The sequence below is a fragment of the Ursus americanus genome, chromosome 14, assembly GCF_024610735.1.
Source record: "Ursus americanus isolate L20-20 chromosome 14, mUrsAme1.1.p, whole genome shotgun sequence".
Taxonomy (NCBI): Eukaryota; Metazoa; Chordata; class Mammalia; order Carnivora; family Ursidae; genus Ursus; species Ursus americanus.
In genome coordinates this window covers 31353386-31375273 of record NC_142140.1, presented here as the reverse complement: position 1 = coordinate 31375273, position 21888 = coordinate 31353386, and the positions used below count along the sequence as shown (strand labels likewise).

At 37.1% G+C, this 21888-nt stretch overlaps 1 protein-coding gene across 16 annotated transcripts in view; it reads right to left on the bottom strand.

The window, feature by feature from the left end:
• The window catches only part of CFAP20DC (CFAP20 domain containing), a 236640-nt gene that overhangs the window by 77282 nt on the left and 137470 nt on the right, over window positions 1–21888 (bottom strand). For 8 of the 16 annotated variants that reach the window (XR_015726660.1, XM_087866896.1, XM_045807486.2 and 5 more), the window contains 6 exons: window positions 17764–17900; window positions 16947–17109; window positions 15280–15396; window positions 13981–14100; window positions 11234–11568; window positions 850–1224 (listed from right to left, as the gene is read on the bottom strand). Coding sequence is in view for 15 of the 16 variants with exons in the window: in XM_087866896.1 (XP_087723022.1) it covers window positions 850–1224; window positions 11234–11568; window positions 13981–14100; window positions 15280–15396; window positions 16947–17109; window positions 17764–17900 (1247 nt within the window). In the remaining variant the exon portion in view is untranslated. The remainder of the gene's footprint in view (window positions 1–849; window positions 1225–11233; window positions 11569–13980; window positions 14101–15279; window positions 15397–16946; window positions 17110–17763; window positions 17901–21888) is intronic. The other 8 variants (XM_087866900.1, XM_045807495.2, XM_045807496.2 and 5 more) reach the window with 5 other exon arrangements.

Sequence of the window (21888 nt, the reverse complement as noted above, 5' to 3'; positions counted from 1 at the left end):
ATGCTTCAAGGAAAAAAGCCTTGGCAGAGTGACTGGCACATGGCAAATGTTTAAGAAATATTAGCTCTTTCTATTCTGTTAATGATGATGTATATGTCTGTGACTTGTCCAAGGGAACAATCCTCCCTGAATTGCTTAGAACGTAATTGAACCAAAGCTTTACAGTGTAACATATACAGAATACTTAGGATATGACAAATAAAGAAAACCTTCAATGTGTTAAAAAAAATGGAATATAAGTTCATTCGTTCTCTGGTTTCTAAGTGCAGCTATGGAGGGACTGAAGGAAGAGAAGCACTAACACAGGAAGGAGGAAAATCAATCCGATGGACATGAATTTAGCAACCAAACTAGCCTAGGGATTTATTCAATGACAGTACTTTACTGTTAACCTTCACTCATACCATTTATTATTTGGGAAACTGCTGTAAAGAGACCAGAAAGTGAATAGAATAATGATGTTTTTATGGCTCCTAATGTAGATTATTATCGAAAATCTGTCAATTTCACTGGCAAGCCTTTGGCTCAAAAATAAGATCTTCATTTATAATTTGCAGGCAGCGATAACTGAAATTATAAGAAGTAACTGGGAAATAAAAAAAATAACTATTATGATAATTATCTTTCTCATTAAAAACATGAGGCATTCTATTATCACTGGGATGTGCAATATACTCTTTAACAGCTGCTGCTACTGAGCTAAAACACATCTGAATAGGAAGGCAAATACATTACTGATCACCCAAATGATGAAAAATAGCTCCTGCTGAAAACGCGTGCAGAGTGGGACAGAGTAAAACACAGCAGGACGTGCTGCCTGCTTATGCAAACCAGAGCGAAGCCACTTACAGATACCTCAGGAACCGGTCTCCGCTCTTCCCCGGAGATCTCCTTTAGGGAGGTTTCGTTTATTGAAGCTGGTACTTGATGGGCTGGTCGGTCCTTTGCTTTGGTAACAGGATCCGGGGTTTTCTGAGAGGCTTCACTTCTTCCCGGGGGAGAAAGGCATGGTGTAGGCACCACATTCGTTTGAAAGTCTTTTCTATCTATCTGCTTTGCCAAGGAATTCTGGCTTTCTGATGCTCCCGCTTCTGCGTAGGCACTTTTTAGAGGTCCTTTATCTGTCCACCTTGCAGCCTTCCCCAACGTGCTCTCTAATGTTAACTGAGTTAACCCCGAAGGACTAGTTGTTGGGCTCGGGGAACCCTGGATACTGTCATTACCCTACATAGGGGAACAAAGTGAAACCACGTTGAGCCAAAATCTGTGGTGAATAAGCTACTGAGAACAGTTCTTAAAAAGCTCACTTATTCTCTGAATAAAAGCAAAAGTATATCTACATATATATACATACTATTTTATTCTGCAATAAAAATATGAGTAACTAAAAACAGCAGTGCAATAGGTATAAATCGTTTGCTAAGATGCCCTGCAATGTGGTATCTGGTCTTGGTAAGGCATTTTTTTTTTTTTAACCACTGAGTTACAACAGAGCCATTCAGGAGGTAGTCACTAAAAATATAGTCATTTCAAAAAAGCATGTGAAAGAAGAGGATCCACAGAAAGTTATGTAAGAATTATACACTTTGACTTCCGAATGAGCTAACTCCATGAGAAGAGAAAGACCTAGAATTTACAGTATTTAGCTTATTTAAGCAGGGGAATGCTACTCTAAAAACAAGTTGGCCTATCAAAGTATATTTGTCTTAAATTATCGTAGGGAAGTTTTATTGTTCAAGAGCAATAGATAATAGACATTTTGTGTGAAATATTTTTCTTACATGAAAATTTCAATTATAGAAAGTATTTTTTTTCCCATGAGACATGAGCATCATGAAATAGAATTATTTGGAAAGCTACATGAATTTTACAAGTACGTAGTTCTGAGATTATCCCTAGGAAAGCAAAAATTTTAAAATCTGAGAAGGGAGGAACTACAAACATAAAATCAATGGCTGTGAAAATAAATAATGGAAATGAGAAATACAGTGCTTTTTCAGTTGGTGGATTTTTCTGCTATAAAATAAGAAATTTAAAGAACAAACTAATGTGATCATTGCTTATACTTGCCATGGTAGATTTTTCCAATTTGTCTTATTTACTTAAATATGTAATACATAAGAGTATATTAAAATGATAAACTTGTTAGGACAGAAAAAAATCAATAAAAGCAGAGTATACATATCTATATATATATTTAAAGATTTTATTTATTTATTTGAGAGCAAGAGAGCACACTTGCGAGCCAGGGGAGGGACAGAGGGGGAGGGAGAGGGACAAGCAGGGACTCCACACTGAGCACGGAGCCAAACGTAGGGCTTGATCTCATCACCTTAAGATCATGACCTGAGCCAAAATCAAGAGTCAGATGCTTAACCAACTGAGTTACCCAGGTGCCCCAAAAAGCAGATTATATTTTAAAGACATTATCTGCTGTCAGAGAATGTATACCTTACATTCAGTTTCAGTTAGCTATTCCCTACTCTTCCATTTGTAGCCACACAGAATCAAACATCTAGTTATTCCCCAAATATGGTTTATAATTAAAAAAATTTTTTTTAGAATGATCGAGAGAGAAAGAGTGCATGCAGGAGTGGCGGGGAGTGGGGGCAGAGGGAGAGGGAAAGAGAGAATCTCAAGCAGACTCCATGCTCAGTGCGGAGCCTGACAGGGGACTCAGTTTCAAGACCTCAAGGTCATGACCTGAGCTGAAACCAAGAGTCAGGTACCTAACGAACTGAGTCACCCAGGCATCCCCCCAAATTTGGTATTTTTAAACAAAATATTTGAGTGACTGATTGAACTGCTGAGTTTCTTTCTGAGTGTTTGGTCATCATCATGCTTGATATACAGATTACTATCTGAGGTGAGATTTCCCTTTCAGTAGAAGTGAAGCGTGCGTAAAGGTAAGAAAGTCTGCTCTAGGTTGCACACAGGCCAGAAGAGGATTTTTTAAAAAAGATATTTTACTTATTTATTTGAGAGAGAGAGAGAACATTAGAGTGAGCATGAGTAGCGGGGAGGGGCAGAGGGAGAAGCAGACTTCCCGCTGAGCAGGGAGCCACCACCACAATTCATTTTTGAAAACCAGGCTTGACTCCATGACCCTGAGATCCTGGCCTGAGCCAAAGGCAGACACTTAACTGACTGAGCCACCCAGGCATCCCCAGAAGAATTATTCATCATGCCTTTTAATGAGAAGGGATCTGTCCGTCTGTGTGTCTGTCATAGTTCTGTTTGTCTTCCTTTCTTCCTCATATCTAGGGCTATTGCCTGTAGGCATTGTAGATGCTGGGGATATAATGGTCACCTAGAACTTAATCTCTGCCATCCAGGGTCTTTGAGGGGTCCTTGCATGATGTGACTCAGGGGAGTTGGTGAGCACATGATAGAAGGAATGGGTGTGAGTTTGTGTGGTGTCTGTAGCATCTGTGGAGATAGTAGAGAGTGAGGCCAATTAGGAGACTGTTGAATTGCCATGATTAGAAGTTCTGGCGTGGCTGTGTTGAGGCAGTGGTAATGGTGATGGAGAGGCTGGATTGATAGGAGAGTTCCGTAGAAGGCAGGGTATGCTATACTCAGTGACTCTGGAAATCTCTAAAATGGAGTCTGCAATCCCTAATCCTGTCATAAAACGATTTTCCCTTCTTGTGGAAAATAGTTGGGATTAGCGGGTAACTGTACTCTCAAAAAAGGTCTTACAACAGTCGGGTCTTAGAGCGTCTTCTAAGGGACAGCTTGCCTATCTGTAATAAAGGATGAGAACTGCAGAGTGTCTAAGGATCGTCTTCTTGGTATTCATCCTGGGCCTAAACTTGCTTTGTCTAGGCTGGCTTGATCTTCTCATACATATATTTCTTTATAAATGATGGAGAAATCTATTTTCCAGAGCCCTAGATAGAGTAAAGAAAAGATGGTGATTGGATGTCGATCCATGGGCTCTTACTTTATGTCCCAAGTGAAAAAATAAGGAGGTTGGGATATTTCCACCCTTGAAATAGTACCGCATTGGCTTCAACTGCAGGCCCTGGGCAACGCTCTCTGCGGTACACCACTTACTGAATAAGCCAGTCCTTCACTGCCATTCCGAGAACCCTTAGGTTGTTCCCGTGGTTGAAGAACCCTGTCTTCAGGCAGAAAACTGGAAAGAATGCCAGAGACTGAAAAATAACTACTGTCCTAAATTACTAAGGAATGGAGTGGTGGCTCTTGCAATTTTTGTTTCACAGAGACGAAATGAGAATAAAAGTGTAGCCTTGTCTAGAGACAGTGAACAGGGAATATAGCAAACATCCCCCAAACCCTAATTGTGAGAAGGTACTGGTGGAAGTAGGATAGATTTCTTGTTAATCCAGTCTGGCTGCTAGATAGTGCTATCTCTTCTCTAGCTTTAGAAAAACCTCTAGTTTTTTTTTTTTTTTTTTAAAGATTTTATTTATTTATTCGACAGAGATAGAGACAGCCAGCGAGAGAGGGAACACAAGCAGGGGGAGTGGGAGAGGAGGAAGCAGGCTCATAGTGGAGGAGCCTGACGTGGGGCTCGATCCCGCAATGCCGGGATCACGCCCTGAGCCGAAGGCAGACGCTTAACCGCTGTGCCACCCAGGCGCCCCAGAAAAACCTCTAGTTTAATTGTCTATACTGGTTATATACAATGGGCAGTGGGTTTTCTGTGACCAAAAGACCCTCTACTCATTCATGTTCATCACATTTTCATAATAAAAAATACACATGTGCTATGTATTTAAAACAGATAGGCCCTATAAATAGGTTGGTTAAAGCAGAAAAGGTATAATTATGCACTTGGGCCAGAATCTTTGGATCCCTCTGGGATTCCATTTTGTATGTGACATAGGCAGAAACTGGGAGGTTTTGCAATAAAAATGAGTTCAGTAAATATTTACTAAGCTCCTGCTAGGTGTAGGGCATTTTCTAGGCACTACAGAAGGTACACAGGTAAGAACATGGGCATTGCCCTCGAGAGGCACAAAGTCTTAAAGGCAAAAAAGGCATAAAGCAGAGAGACAGATACCTACAAAAGTAACTATTTCATAAGGTAGAAGGTAACCAATATAATTTCAAAAGTTTTAGATGTACTATTAGAAGGATGCCTATAAAGCCAGATGTTTGCTACATCATTTTATAAACACCTTAGAAATCAAATTATTTTATAAGAAGTCTATTTTTTGCACCTCTGGGTGGGTCAGAGTACAGCCTTTTCTTCCTTCCAGTAGTTTACTCAGGTGTAAAATTATTTCTTTTTGCTTGGCATGAACAGTGATTATATACACAGAAATATTCATGAGATGTATATGGACATTCATCTCACATTTTTCCTAAGATATACCCTGGTTTGGAGATGGGCCGAGGAGGACAGATTTAGCTGTGTTCCCTGGTGAGCATTCTCTTGGTGGTACCGCATTTCTACGGTAATATGTTTCTATGCTACTTTAAATATATGGAAAAGATAAATAACTGGAGTATCTAGACAGAGTATAAAGGGCTTGCTTATTTTGGCTGCCCCAGAACCAATTCTGGTTCATCCCAGATTCTGAAAGGGGAATTAGGATAAACGAGAAAGGGAAGAGATATACGAGACCAATATTTTGACTTAAGTTGGGTTGGCTTCTATTTTTGAGAGGAAATAAATACAGAATAAAACCTAGTATTATATTTTCTAGGAGTGGTACACTGGCAAAACTCTATTCCTTTAGCAACACTTGTGACTTACGAAAATAGATGATATACGTATAGATGATGTTTATTGATTTCACATATGTAACACCTTTGGGCTCAACATGCTCTTGGCTTAATGTTTTCTTATATAACATACGCATTTGTTATACGCATTAAAAACTGGCTTACTACGACCTGATTGAAAAACAACCACGTTTTCCCCTTTGGTTTATCATTTAGCTACTGAAGACCTGTACAGCAATTGAATATAATTTGTCAGAGTGGTAAAGAAATTGTCATGCCATTTTCACGTTCCGATCGTCTGTTCATCTGCTTCTCAGAAGAACAAATACAAAATGCTTTTGATTTAACTTAATATATTTTTTTAAAAGTCCCAAATCTCTTGAACCGTTTGTCTTCTGGGCTCAGAGGCATTTGTTTGTTAAATATTCAATCACACCCCAGTGCCGGGAACATCAATAGAGTTTGCCTGATTAACTGTAGCACAGCATATGTACGCTGAAGATGAGAATGATTTCCCCAAGGAGCCAGCACTTCCTCTGTTGAACTACGTTTCTTAAAAGGACATGCAGATGGGCATTTGGACAATAATTTCTGGATGCACAAAATGGATTGCTCTTGCTGAGCTGTAATTTTAAAAAGATAATTTTAATGACTCTTGAGGGCCACCTACTTGGAGCAGATGGGACCCAGGCTCTTTGTATCACAACTTTAATGTTGAGCGAGTCAGGGTAGAGCTCTGTTTTAGGTTTGTAAAAGTGGATGATCATATTTATATTTCAATTGATTTTTTTAATTCAGTCCACTGTGAAAAGAAGTTCTTTAAAAAAAGAAAAACACGTCTGCAATAATCCAAACACATTTTTGATGGCAGTTTTGAATCTGTAATTGAGATTGAGTCAGCAGGAGTCCTTACTTTTGTCCACTGTTTTAGTGACTAAATGCATGCACTGACAGCATCCTTTAATTGGGCATGGGCACTAGGGGACAATAGAGATGATAGAGGTACATACTTCCACTGTCAACTGAAAAGCACAATTATTTGCATAGATGTAGCTAAAGACATTGGTCATAACAGAATGAAAAAAAATCACTTCTTCTTTGAGGATAACAAGATTGGCCATTCAGATGTATCTTAAATGTCTTCCCTAACAACCATCTCCAAGAAGTATTTCTACTTCCACCTCTTGAATTTTATAGGAAACTATTAAAGCAATACAGTTCTCTCTGGGTGGCAAGGATAATTGATAATGGTATCTTATAATGCATTTTACTAGTTTATAAAGAAGTAAATGAAAGGAAGATGTAACTGCTTCTAACAAGTAACTAACCTGCAGCAGGCTTGATATTAAAAGGGGTTGGACAAATTATTTTTGTAAATATCTTTATCTGTAGCCAGTGACGCTTCACAAACAAATAGTAGAAGTTAAAGGACTCTATGGGGTGGGCAAACACCATCATGTGACTATTTGGGGAAAATGATGAGATTCTTGTAATTGTTTAAGACAGAAATATATTTTTCTTTAAGTTAAGACTTCATGCTCTTTTAGCTGATAACAATTTAAAGATATTTTTGTGGAAACTCCTATCCACAATGAAATATTTATCCACAAGATGTTTATCTACTAGCAGAAGTGGTAGAATGATATTCTAAGCAGACAAGAATTTTAAAATCTTCTCTACCTGACTATAACAATGAAGAGCCAAGTCACAAGAACCAAGGGGCCTGTGACTTTTGCAGATAGGAACAGAGCTTCACAAGATAGTAATAAAGACAAAGAGCTGTGAATAGCCTTAAAAAATTTCTCGCACAGAATAAATATTAATTTTGCCTGGTAGGTTTAGAGAGTATGTTATGTTGTAATTCATAATATACAGGAACAAAAATGCAAGGCAATGCATTCAAAGTAAGAGTCCTCCCATTTTTTCCCAACATAGACCTTGACATTTAAAAGTTTTTAAAGGCTACACAGAAATATAAGCAGCCTCAAGAGGAGTAAATATTCTTTCTATTGTGTGTATGTACACGTGTGTAAGAAAGTAATTCAAATTCATTAGTCAAATATATGGGGTGAGTGGTTTATAGACTAACCCAGAAATACTGCAATGAAACAGCTTAACTGTTGAGTGCCAAAAACAAAACAAAACAAAACAAAACAAAACAAAACAAAACAAAACAAAACAAAAACCTTCAAAGGAACAATACGGGGAAAACTGAGGAGGAGGACTAAAAGGGTCCTTTTACTCTGTTGTTGGAAAATTTGTCCTCTGCAGCCCTCCACAGAGTTAGATGGGGAGAAGATCTGGAAGCTTCCTAGCTAATTTAAATGCTCTAAGTAGTCAGTCCACATAATTCATGTCCAACTATGGATAATTTTTTGGCTTAATGTTCCAATTTGGATTGTGACACAGGACAAATTACCTGGCCTTGCAAATATCTACTTTAGTGTGTGATACACAGCCAGTTTTTGGGGAAAAAAAAAAAAGACAGTATTTCTAGATGAAAAATTAAATTAGGAGAGTAATAAAATATTAATATACAGCTAACTATTTCAAGTTGTAATCCAGGCGTATACTCAAAGCCACGTTGGGAATAATGGCATAAAATACAAAATAGAGATGATAGTAGAAACAGGCTTTTTTTCCTTTCAGATGCTGCAATTGTGGGAAAGGCACTCTGTTTTAATAGCTTTTCTAGGATAATTCATTTCACATGGTAGTCTTGATTTTATAGCTATATATTTCCATAGCATGTTTTTCAAATAAGAAATACAAACTCAAAATTAATTGAGTATCAGGAATATTAGTATACATGGCTGCCTAGGGAATAAAATATATAGTAAAGCAAAGACTAAGACAAGAGCATATGCAAAAAAAAAGGAACTCATACTTTTGAGGCTCTTACACTAATGAAGATCTCAGGTGTGAATTAATGATTAGGAACTTAAATTACAAAATCAATGTATCACTGAAAACTTATTTTAATTAGCTTTTACTATTGTATGTGGACTTTTCCTCTAGCTATCATGATAACATGATTTGATTTTTCTTAGATTACAGGCTACTGAATATATCTAATTTCCCTTTAAAAATACTCAATGCTCTAACATCAAATAGTTAAAAGCTACAAGTTACAAACTTCAAACATAGTAAGTAATGTAATTATCCTATTCATCCACCATTGTTTATGACATGACATTGGTTTCCTTAAGTATAATCATGCTAACATTTTATATATATAACATTTTAAAGGATATAACATTTTAAAATAACACAATAGTAAGGATGCCTAAATTAACTAAACTGATTTTTCTTCAAAGACTATATGTAAATGAACATTGTAAATATCTAATCTGATTTCTCATTGACTTACACAATTAATAAATGGGAGAAGTAATCCTAAGGAAAAGAAATTACCAAAAAGCCCCAAACCAATTTGATCGCCATAAATTCTAGAACTTGTTTAAATATAACCCATCATTTTTGTTGGTCATGTTTTCTATTTCATAGTTTGTATACTGTTATTGACTTGAACAATAAACCCGAAAGCTTGTGTAATATGGCAGGCTTCTGCCCTTCTCTCTGGCTGCCACTCTTAGCAGGCTCCAACTAAAGGAGGGCCAGGACATGTGTTAGCAATGAATGGTCCCAGTATATACTCTACCCCTATGCTACTAGTCATTTTGATGGTCAGGGCACAGGGGTGACCAGATAGCTAAGCCACTCAGAGCTTGAGTAATGTGTGATACATTTATTTTCAATTTCATGTAGTTGGTAATTAGTATATGTTTGTATAATAAACGATGAAGGATGTCAGAAGTAGAGTAGCTAGTAGCAAAAGAAAACACACCAAATGATAACAAATTAAAATATTCAGAACTAGTATTCATTTTCCCATGAAGTTCTATTGCTTCTTGTCAAGGCTTATCCTTCATATAGACATAAGCAGCAAGTTCCTCATGTCATGATATTTAAAGGCAGTTTCTCATAAAACTTTCCTCAAAGTTTTCAGGGAAGGAACTAACATTTCCCACCTGCCTTGAAATTTCCACCATTAAAGGAATTCTTTTGGTTTACGTAAGAAAGATGGTGCTGTGCATATGGGAAGGGGATGGGCTATCCCATTAATGAAATGGTATGAATTAATTTATCAGATTAGCCAATTAATACTGTAGAAGAATTGACAGCTGGGATGGGGATTGTACTAGATGCTGAAGGCAAATGTCTATTTTAGTTTTTATATCTTAATGTTATTCAGGGCGAAAGGGACGAAGATGTCCAGAGCAACATTTAAAATGTTGGCATCATATGTACTACTTATGCATAAAGGGATTTGTAGTAGGTTTATGTTTGGTATGACTAATACTTTTACTATGCTCAGAAGCAAAGATATTATTAAAAAAAAAAAGGATTTCCCCATGCACCTTGCTATGGAAACTCATTAAAAGTTGCAAAAAACCATAATTATTGCCTGAACAATTTCATCATATTCTCAACTGGCTCTGAAGGTAGGAGCAATGAACCTAATCTACAGCCTGCTATCCAAGGGGATCCTTGATGGGTTATAATTATTAAAAATTTTTTTTGCAAGCATATACAAAAAGTTTTTCTGATTATAATTATATTATATATAACTTAATATATAATTTGCTATATTTATTATCTATAATTTAATATGTAATAGCTATTATATATTATTATTATATAATTTCGACACAGAAATTATTCATATAATTTTACAAAACCATAACTTGACTATAATCTGCTTTTAAGATAATTATTTTCCACAGAAAATAGGGATGCCTATCAGAGAACAAAGCTGAAGGAATTTCACAAATTCATTTCATATGAGGGAAAAGAGTCATAACGTTTTAAGTTTTAAACAAATGTCTCAGAACTACTTTCCGTTTGGTTTATAAGAAGTTTTTTTAAAAACTTTATGTGAATTCACTAATTTATAAGATATATTTGTATTCTAAATAATTGCAAACAGAAAACCTCAGGTAAGGCAAGCCCCAGCACTAATCCATGATTCGTTCTCTAAACTTTAATTGGCACAACTCTTGAAATTCTGGGACCATATGGAAAATAATGAGTCCTAATAGGTCTAAGGTGGAGGGATGGCAGGGGATTGAGGCAGCCAGAAAACCGTCAATTCAGAGTGCTTAGCCACTGCAGCACAATCTCCCCAGAGAGCTAGAACAATGTGTTCTCAGTGTTTTACTGGTCTCGCCACCTTACAACTAAACCGCATGTTATTTCTCATTCTGTGAGACAAAAATGAAAATGAGAAAACAAAAACAACCCCAAAACTGGTTTCCATAATTAAAAATGAAATTGGCTGACTGCTAATAAAAAAGGCAGCAATTTAGAGTTACCATAACAACCTGAGGCAACTGTTGACTGACACCGCAATCTGCTGCCTTTTTATAAATAGCAGTTGATTCCCCCTCTTTCATTTCTACTGGTTTTAGTGCTCATCGGAGCTAATGGAACAACTGTGCTTTAAAACGACTTCACTCATCAAGCAGTGTACCTCTTCGCTGCTGTCACCGCCGTAAAAATCATCCTCCGATTCCGTGTCTCTCCTTGTCACACTGGTATCCTCTTTTAGATCCAAAATAAATGGGTACCCCTCTGGGGACATGTTCTGAGTTTTTCCATGAGGTGCTGATCGTGGTCTTGATGAAAATGTGAAAATGTCCTTTGGAACAACCTGGCTTTCCTCTGCCAGTTGGCCATGCTCACTTTCCTTGCTGGCTTCCAGCCACAGGTGTGAAGCGTGGCAGGAGTCATCATCCAGAAGGAGAGACTGTCTGCTGGACGCCAAATGGGAAATCCGATCATCATTTTCAGGAAATATCCACTCATCTGACATTTGGGAAAAATGACAAAAATTAGAGGAGTGTTCCATCAGTGTTATATTAAGGCAGGTAGTTAGGTTAAAATTTCTTGTGTTGAAACAGTGATTTATCAAATAATGCAGAAACCAAGGAGTGCAATTTATCCACCATCTTGTAACCTGCTAAACATTTAACCCATAGATCAGTGCCTATAGCTACGGGCAACCCATTTGCACTTCCTCTCTGTCTGAGCTGAAACGCTGGCCAGGAAATTTATAAGTCTGAAATAATTATCACCTGTCTTGCAGCAGGTTCTTCATAGCACAGCCTCATTAATTTGACATTCCAGGGGGGAGGAAATCTTCCAAATTTAAAAGGGTTTGAGTTACTAATATCTTCTTTTAACTGCAGGTGGATGGAATATTTAATACGTTTCTTTAAAGAAAATAACTGGGCATTGTTCGGATTACAAATCATGGAGGAGAGGAAACCATGAAAAGGTTAACAGGCTTTTCCTTTCCATTCTACTGACTGAAACAGGTCAATTCATAGGCTAAACTGAGTAGACTTTTCCAGTAATAGTAAATCCACAGAAATACTCGTTAATGTGATTGGTGAAAAATATCTTTAATTACAGGAGAGAAAGTTTTGATACATAAATCTTTTGGCACAACATTATTTGTTTTGGTTAAAAATACTGTATACTACCACTGGGGTACATTTTAATCAAAACTTTAAAAATTTTTGAACTTAAAAAAATTTTTTTGAAATTTTTTTGACACACAATGTTATGTTAGTTTCAGATGTACAACCTAGTGAAAAGATTTTAATCTTTTATGTAACATTAAGATAGATTTTTATAACTACGATCCAGGCAAATTTTAACAGACAAACATTTATAATGAATATTATTAAAAGCATGCTTACTTTCTTCTTTAAAATGACAGCAGGAAAAAGTTACATTTTCTCTAACTTAGTCTATTTTCCTTAAAATTTACTTTTTTTGCTGCATTATATCAATGGTGAAAATCTTATAAAAATCTGTGTTCAGCAGAACCAAAATGTGGACATGGTAATTTTACCCTGACTCCTGAATCCTGCTATATTTATCTTCACAAGAAAAGTAACCAAGAGATATCTAAGATCTGCTGACTTGAAACTCTAAAGCCTACAGTACAAAAGCAACAAACAAAAAGACCTTTAATAAAAATAACATTAATGGCACAAAATCATATTCATCATAATGTATTCGTTTCTTAAGGCTATCATTATACAATATAACTTGCTTATAAAAAGGGTAACAAATGTACATTTCTTAGAGAAAATCTGTAAAGGACAAGGCTTTCACATTTTCTGTAGGTAAGTGGCCCACAGTAGGCTGAATCTACTTCACTGGACCACATTCACTGGGGATGTGGACGGTCTGGAGTCAGTGTACCGTGAGTGGGTGAAATAAACAGATTCACTGGACTGTCCTCTTTTGGACAGAAAATCCTTTTGCATGGTGCAGATGTTTTGTAAACACAGTAGAAGCTTTATTAATAAATAAATGTTGAAAAAGATTATAAAAACCAACGGGCTGCATTACATACATGGATATGTAAAGAAAATTGGAGGAAAAGATACTGGGAATCTTCATTATGCAATTCAACGACTTGCATGACCTATTGCCAAACATATTATTAACTGTCAAAAGGTCAAGGTAAAAGGAGTGTTTCTACACCAAACGAACTCTAATTATCTCACCACCGCATGCTTTTTTTGGAATTCGTAGTTTTACCTCAAGTATTTCCATATCAATTGTAATGAATAATTTGGTGTGTTTTCTTAGGAAAATATGTAAATTACTGTGTAATCACAATATTGCAGCAAACAAGATAAATGCAAGAATGATCACCTAAACATCTAATTAGTTTTTCTACACAGTCAGATTTATGCTAGAGACACTAATTGCGCCTAACATTTTAATGAAGGTTTCAACATTGCATAAATAAGACTGACAAACTACAAACAATTTTCATTTATTTTCCTTTTTCCCTTGCTCAAAAACAATTCGCCTTTGTAAACGTATCACACACCTGCTAGGCAAGATATGTTGATGGGCTCAACGCTCTACACTCCAACCATCTCCATTATAAAGAGGACTGAAGACTTGTAACAATAGGTAATCTTTGGGGACGGTGACAATGTCCTGTGAAAACTTCAAAGTTTCAAACTTCCCTTCTGAACAGGATAACTGGTGCAATGAAACTTGGAAATAAAAATGCCCTTTCACCCATTAAAGTCTGACATGCAATTGGGGTTAAAAGGAGATTTATCCAAAAATGCTAATTTTAGCAAATGACTGCATTATGACTTCTCAAAACGACTGGGTTTGAAATGCTAAACATACTGATATTTCATCGATTATTAACGATTATAGTGGACTAAAGATGCCAACCTGCTTGATCAGGAGACTGCAGGGCTGGAGAGCTGGGGTTCATCTCTGCACTTTGGTGGGACCCACAGTTGAGGGCAACTGTTGCTTTATCTTCATTCCTGTTATTTCCTGAAGAACTGCCTTTATTGGAATAAATATTTTCCACGATGTTATTTCTTTTGATTTTTATAAAAGTTCATTTCGAAGAATGCTGTTAATGTGGTGTGCTTTTCTACATGATTATTGAAAAGCACATCAGAGGTGATGATACAGATTGTCTGCAGTTCTTTTCTTTTCCACTAGAATGTTGCAAAGATGAACTCAGTTGCATTTTTGTAGAGGTTCATCCTTAAATTCCTTGATATTTGCGTGGGGACATTTTAGATTTAAGTTTTACAATATGCAATAAAAGGAACTCCAAAACCCATATTATTTTGAAAGGGTCCTATATTTTTCCCTTTGGTTCCCCATAAAATTGAGTGTATTTTCTTTAAATTACAATTCTTATACAACCTGACTCAAAATTTTAAACCAAGCACGTTCCTTCAGCATCTTAAGAAAATGGACACAGAATTAACTTTTCTATCTACTATTTTATAAAAAGAACATGAATCCTAACAAGCTGAATTTTAGCCTACCTAAGAACCCCACATTTTTGAGAAATTATGCTAACAGATGTGTACATGATATACTCTGGGTTTGACTCAGGATAGATTAATGCATGTGCAGACAGATCTATACTTAAATGCCTCAAGTCCAATATTCAAAGGGATAACTATAATAGCCACCTATATTTATCTAATGCTTTATTGGTCGCAAAGAGTTGAAATTTTAACCTACATTTTATTAGATGGCATGGAGCCCAAAGGGAGAGACAACGAATGTAAAAAAACCAAAAAAAAAAAAAACCCCAAAAAACCAACCCCCCCGAAACCCCCATATCTGAAAAGGGCCCAGTTTAAAAAGAAGAGATATAAATGAAACATGAAAAATTATAAGTTCAATTTTAGTAAAGTCTGCAGGCAGGAACTTCCTCTACCAAATTTGGGCTGTTTCTAAAAAACAATAATTTAAGCTTATTCAGCCTTCGAGAGAAGTAGGGAAGTCCTTTACTTCCACGGTACTATTTAATCCAGCAAATCTCTGTTAGGGCTCTAGAGCAATTTTGCAGAAAATTTGATTTCCATAATCCCCGTAGAAAAGACATTTATATTTTAAATGAATTGGTTCGTAATCCTTTGAAATTTACAACCTGCAGAGAGAGATTCCATTGCTCTGAATAATATACAGATATAAGATAGCATTGAATTAGTGCCATACCGGGGTGTGCCTCTGTCCTTTCTCTGCTGGTGCTTTTTAACCGTAATCTTCTCCTGTTATTATTCTTATCTGCTGATGGTTCTTGAGGGGGATGTGGATGCATAACATGCAGATCGGCTGGTACATTTTCATATCAAAGAACAAAAAGCCAGAACAGAAGTACTATATGGTTTGAAATAACTTAGTAAATATAATTGTAGCTATAATGAGAATGTTCATGTATCATTGTGACATCATATAAAGCTGTATCAAAAACCACAACTTATTACTTCATGGAAAATAGGCATTTATTCCTATTCCATTATTGGGATCGGACCAGGCTTTCAAAATTACTGAGACATTCTATTCATGTAATATAACCTTACAGAGAGCTACAGGTAATTTGGTTAATTGTACATACAACTTGCTATTATAAAAAATATAAAAAATGAAACTGATCACTAATACAGAAAAATAATTGCTTCCTTTGAAAGAGGAAGTCAGTAAGTATGATTCATCAACAGCTTGTAAGCTAGTTTCCAAAAGAACCCTGGAGAACTGTGATCAAACCTGGAAAAGAATTCTTAAGTGTAATTTAATTGTGTAATAAGTGTCATAATAATTAAAAGCATTCACAGCAGCATCTAATATTTACTGAAAGCTTAATTTCTTGGCACAATTTGATGTGCTTGACTGGTTTTTCTTGTTGAATCCTCAGAATGGCCCTTTGAAGCGGTCACTGTTTATTACTACTACGAGTGCCAGTAGCAATTTTATCCCCATTTTACAGACGAGGGAACTGAGGCCCACAGGGTTTAGGAATTTTGATCAAGGTCTTACAGATGATGGTAGAGCCAGGACTGAATATCTATGGTATTTATGTCCTTGTCTCATGTTTGTATTGCATGAGAAATATAGTCTGTAATAGTGATTATTAATCTTTAAATCAAATAAAATGAATCCAAATGCCTTCCTTTTCAACTCTCACAAAAGTCAGACATGCAAGAATGGAAACACTACAGTGAGTGGTAAGCCTTTGGTACTGGTCTCAATTCTTTCCAATGATTACAAATTGCAAATTACTTTCCAAGTCTGTTAGCCATGAACCCTCGATCTACAAAATGGGACAAAAGTCTCTTCTGTAGCAACAGGGTTTCTCTGTGCATCAACAGGAGAAAATAAAAAGCACTCTACAAATGGAAGAGATTAACTAAAAGATAAAATTAAGGAAATGTAAAATGCACGTGGAGTTCCCAAAATATAGTTATTATAGAATGTTATGTTATTTCCTCACCAGTCATCATAAAATAAAAACACAGGGTACTATGGCAATTTGAAATAATGGAATAAAGAGAATGATAGGTGGGGCGCCTGGGTGGCTCAGTCAGTTAAGCATTTGACTCTTGATCTTAGCTCAGGTCTTGATTTCAGAGTCATGAGTTGAAGCCCCTTGTAAGCCTACTTTAAATAAACAAACAAACAAACAAATAAATAAAGTATTAAAAAAGAGAGAATGACAGGTTGCAGAAGAGAATATATGTATAAGAATTTGAAACAGATTTCAATATCCACCATCTTTTTCATTTTTAAATGATAATTCTCTGGATGTTAAGATCTAATCAAGAATTTATCTTCACAAGAACATTTCTATTTTCCCCTAGCTATTGACACTTATGCATGAGTCTTACCACGAACAGGTACAGTCTGCTTTATTTGGCGAATATTCTCTTTATCTGCTTGCTCCTCAGACTCAGGCATCAGCGAGGCTGACATCTCCGCACTGCTAACACAGTCCTCGGCCACAGACTGTTGGCATGATCGGTTATTTCTGGACCCAACGGATCTTACTGTCTGTAAGGGAGAGGAATTAATCTGTACATTTTACAACATGGGAATTGCATTTGTTTCCTGCAGAATTTACAGAAACTAATAGTATTTGGACAAATAAAAAGTGAGAAAAGAAACTAGAGGAAATGGGGAGGTTAGAAAGTTGGTGGAGAGGGAAATTATAGCAGAAAATTAGAAAGAAATGGAAGGAGAAATATAATGTGAGTCAAAATATAAGACACACAAGTGTTCTAGACACATAAATTAAAATGTGCTTATACTCCATCTTTAGTAGGTAGGAGTTGAACTGAAAATTCAGAGGAAATTAAAAATAAAAATATAACATTTGAGAATCTGTTCATCGTAAGGTATCTGGTGAAGATCCAACTCCTTTTTGAAGGAGACCACAAAATGTGCTCACATATATTTGCCTTTAAGTTTTGTGAACATATTTAATCAAAAGAATACTCAGAAATGTTAATTGTGTTGACATGACAGAAATAAAACAGTTTTGAGGTCTTTTAAAATCCAGAATTTCTGTTCCAAATTTATTCAAGCCTTCTGCTTTTGGCATGTAGTCTCTCTCCCTCTTTCCCCCCGCCACCCGTGCACTGGGAGAGAACCCTTCTCTTCCCATGACCCTCATGCTTAGACAAGCTCTTCAGACCTTGCTCCTACCTCACTGGATATCCTCATGTTATTCCTTCTGCCAGAGAGTGGAGGTGGTCCCAGAACTCTGGATCCGAACGCGATATGACAAACATCTTGATTTTTACTGTTCCGCACACTACCTGTTCCCCTGTTAATGAACTGATCTGTTTTGTTCAAAGAAGGTAATAATAGTCCATTAATGGGCATGATGACAAACACCATGTTGCAATGTTTCTGAAAGTACAATCCAGGTATCATACCATCTGAATCCCCCCCACCCGCCGTTAGAGGACGCTTATAAAAAATGCAGAAACTGGAGCCCAACATCAGATCTACCAGATCTACAGAATTAGAATCTTGGGGAGGAGCAGCAGAAATCTATAATTTAACAAGTTCCCCCAAATGGTTCTTATGTTGTCATTTGAGAACCACTGCCACAAATATTCTTCCTCAAAAAGAGAGAAAAGAAAGAAAAGCTACTAAAAATACATCTTATTTTCTCTTTAAGACAATAATTTATTTATTTATCTATTTATTTATTTATTTCATTTTTTTAAAAAAGATTTTATTATTATTTATTTATTCGACAGAGATAGAGACAGCCAGCGAGAGAGGGAACACAAGCAGGGGGAGTGGGAGAGGAAGAAGCAGGCTCCTAGCGGAGGAGCCTGATGTGGGGCTCGATCCCATAACGCCGGGATCACGCCCTGAGCCGAAGGCAGATGCTTAACCGCTGTGCCACCCAGGCGCCCCTATTTATTTCATTTTTTAAAAGTTGTTATTCAAATTCCAGTTACTTAACATACAGGGTAATATCAGTTTCAGGTGTACAATATAGTGATTCAACATTTCCATACGTCACCCGGTGCCCTAAGAGAAATTTAAATGACTGTTTGCAGTGGTGGCTCCTGGAAAAAGCCCACTATATGTGTAGAGGATGACTTAGAATGGAAAAGTAATGCTGGATTTATGAGGTTGTAGGGAATTTTCAGGAGGAAAGGGCAGAATGAGGAAGGGACCACAGGATGTCAAGGTTGTGAACCATATCTTTGGTTGAAGATGATGTATGTCCTATCATTTATCAAATGTACTTAGTTATTTCACAGATATTTTAATGACAATTATGTTCACATAAAAATTAGAGATTACACAGTGTCTCTAGTCTTTTGGCCTAATTTTTAATAGTATCACTGGCTAGTCCTATTAGATTTCCCCTGATTTCATTTAGGTCAGTAACATATAAATACATCCTAATGGTATAACCCATCAGCTTTCAGGGTCTCAATGCAGAGTAGTCCCACCAACTTACCCCTGTGATGACTCGTTGGGTTTTCTAAAGATGGATTTTAGTAACAAGTTGTTACTAAGGAAATAATTTAAATAAAACTATTTAACTCAATTGAACAAATATTTGAGCACTGTTGAGCATTTCCTAGAAGTTGTCAGTGACACGAAATAGATAAGATATATTGCTTGCCCTCAAGATAGGTGACAGTACAAGTAAACAGGAACCATAACACAAAGCAGACCAATGGAAATGAAGAAAAGTGACCCTTGTTCCTCAAAAAAATTAAAAATAGACCTACCGTACAATCCAGTAATCACACTACTGGGTATTTACTCCCCAAAATACAAAAACACTAATTTGAAGACATACCTGTACCTCTATGTTTATTGCAGCATTATTTACAATAGCCAAACTACGGAAGCAGCCCAAGTGTTCAGTGATAGATGAACAGATAAAGAAGATGTAGTACATATATACAATGGAATATTATTTAGCCATAAAAAGAATGAAATCTTGCCATTTGTAAAGACATAGATGGAGCTAGAGAGTATAATGCAAAGTGAAACAAGTCTGTCAGAGAAAGACAAATACTGTATGATCTCACTCATGTGGAATTTAAGAGGCAAAACAAATGAGCAAAGTGAAAAAAAAGAGAGGTACAACCAAGAAACAGACTCTTAACTCCAGAGAACTGATGGTTAGCAGATGGGAGGTGGATGGGGGGAATGGTTAAATAGAGGATGGGGAGTACACTTGTCATGATGGAAAAAAAAAAAAGAGTAAGTGACCTCTTGAATGGACCTTGAATGACTGATAAAATTTCAAGAATAAAAGATGTAGGGTGCCCTAGACAGAAGAAAGCGAATAAAGACAAGGAAGAGTGAACTGCTGGGTATGCTTGGAGAACAATGAACTTACAGTTTAGCTAGAAGGATGGGTTGGGTCACAGTGAAGAGAGCCTTAAATTGCTAAGAGCCTATTCTAAATTTGGTGGGTGATAGGGTATCACTGAAATTTGGGGGGAGAAAGAGAACAGACTGATAGACCTCCAGGATAAGGCAGGCAGGCTTACCAAAACTTGCTACCTTTCCCTTCTTCTATATTACATTTCTGAGCCTTCCCTGCAGTTATATGGGTTATGTGACTGACTTCTGGTTAAGGAGACATGAGAAGTGAAATGTGAGAAGTATAAACTACTTCCTGGCCCCTAAAACTTCCTGCAAAATCCCCCATACTCTCTGTTCCCTCATCTCTTAACAAGATGCAGAAGATCCAGGGGAGGGCTGTAAGACCTGGAGAGGAACCACTAGGTGAAAGGAGTCTGGTTCTCTGAATGATCTTATGGAAGGCTGCCCAAGGAACTCCTGATTGGACAAGGCTGTGGGGCTCTTTGTGACTGCAGGTGAGGGTGATGGCCCTTAACTCAAAAAAACTGCCTGCAACCTAGAAAGCCTTCTGCTGTGCCCACTTGCAAACAGGACCAACTTGAATATTATGATGTGGGCTCCAAGTAAGTCCACATTTGTCCTACAGTACTGGATATATATGAGCTACTGGCTACTTCCTGTCTGACCTATTCCCCCGAAAAAATTCCTGTAGTTAGCTAGGTGATCTCTTTAGCCTTTGCTGCAGAGCTGTAACTTTACACGTGGAGTTAAAAACCACTCTTCTGCAATGGCATGAGAAAGGCTCCGAAGTTTGTGAAAACGCGCCATGCTTAGGAAGCTCCACTTGTTTAGATCTGAGTAGAATTAATATGTGTGGGTAAATGGGTGTTTTCTGGGTCTGGTGTTATGTTTGCAATAGATGAAGCTGAAGAGATGGGCAAGGGCCCGACTGCTGATATGATCTGAAAGAATGTTTGCTGGACAGAAGATCTAAGGTGGCTGGCAAAGTGGTGAGGAGATACACTGCTCCAGTTTTCTTCAAATTCTTGAAGCCCTGTTAGATAGAAAAGAGATTCAATTTGTCCAAAGGGCAGAATCAGAACTAATGAGAAGAACTGACTTCAAGGTTTTAGTCCAACATAAGGAATATCTTCCTTTGATCCAGCATGTCTGGTCATTGTGGTAGAGAATTTTCTGTCACTTTGAAGGTGTCCAAGCAGAAGTCTGGGAAGTTATTCTGGCTGTTATAAAGCAGACTGAGATACCAGAAGACTTCCTACTTTCTTTTTCTGGCCTAGTCCTCTCTTCTGAGCTCCATACCTTGTATCCAGTGGCTTTCTTTCTCAGTTCCTCTTTCATGTCTCAAAGACACTTCAAATGGAAAACGTGGTCCAGTGAACGACACCACAATCCACAGAGTTTGAAGAGTTAGGATCTGGGTGTCATTTTTGATTCCTCTCTCCACCTTCTCCACAGCCAACCCATGTCTACTTCTCTCCACCTCCTCCATCAGCACTGCAGTGCAGGCGACTGTCATTCCTCTCCTGGATGATCACAGAACCTCTCAAGGGATCTCCCAAGTCCATGCTGGCTTCCGGTCCCAAGCCTTCTCCAAAATGTAGCCAGAGCAGTCTTACACAAGCATACATCTGATCAAGTCATTCCTTTTCCTTGCTTAAAACTTTTCAATGTTTTCCTTGCTGCATTTAGGATTAGGAAGAAAGCCCTTAACAGTGGCTGCAAAAACCTACATGTTCAGGTTTCAGTTTACACCTTTCACCCCTCATTTTCTGTTCTCTCCACAGACTGGCCTCCTCAGTTCTTCCTGCCTACCAGAGCATTTGTGTGTGCTGTTCCCCATGGCTAGAAGGCTCTTCCAGTATAGGTACTCCCATAACCTTTCCTTCCTATAACTTGTCAAAATTGCACTTAAAAATTTCTTTTTAAAATTCAGTTTAGTTAACATATAGTGTATTA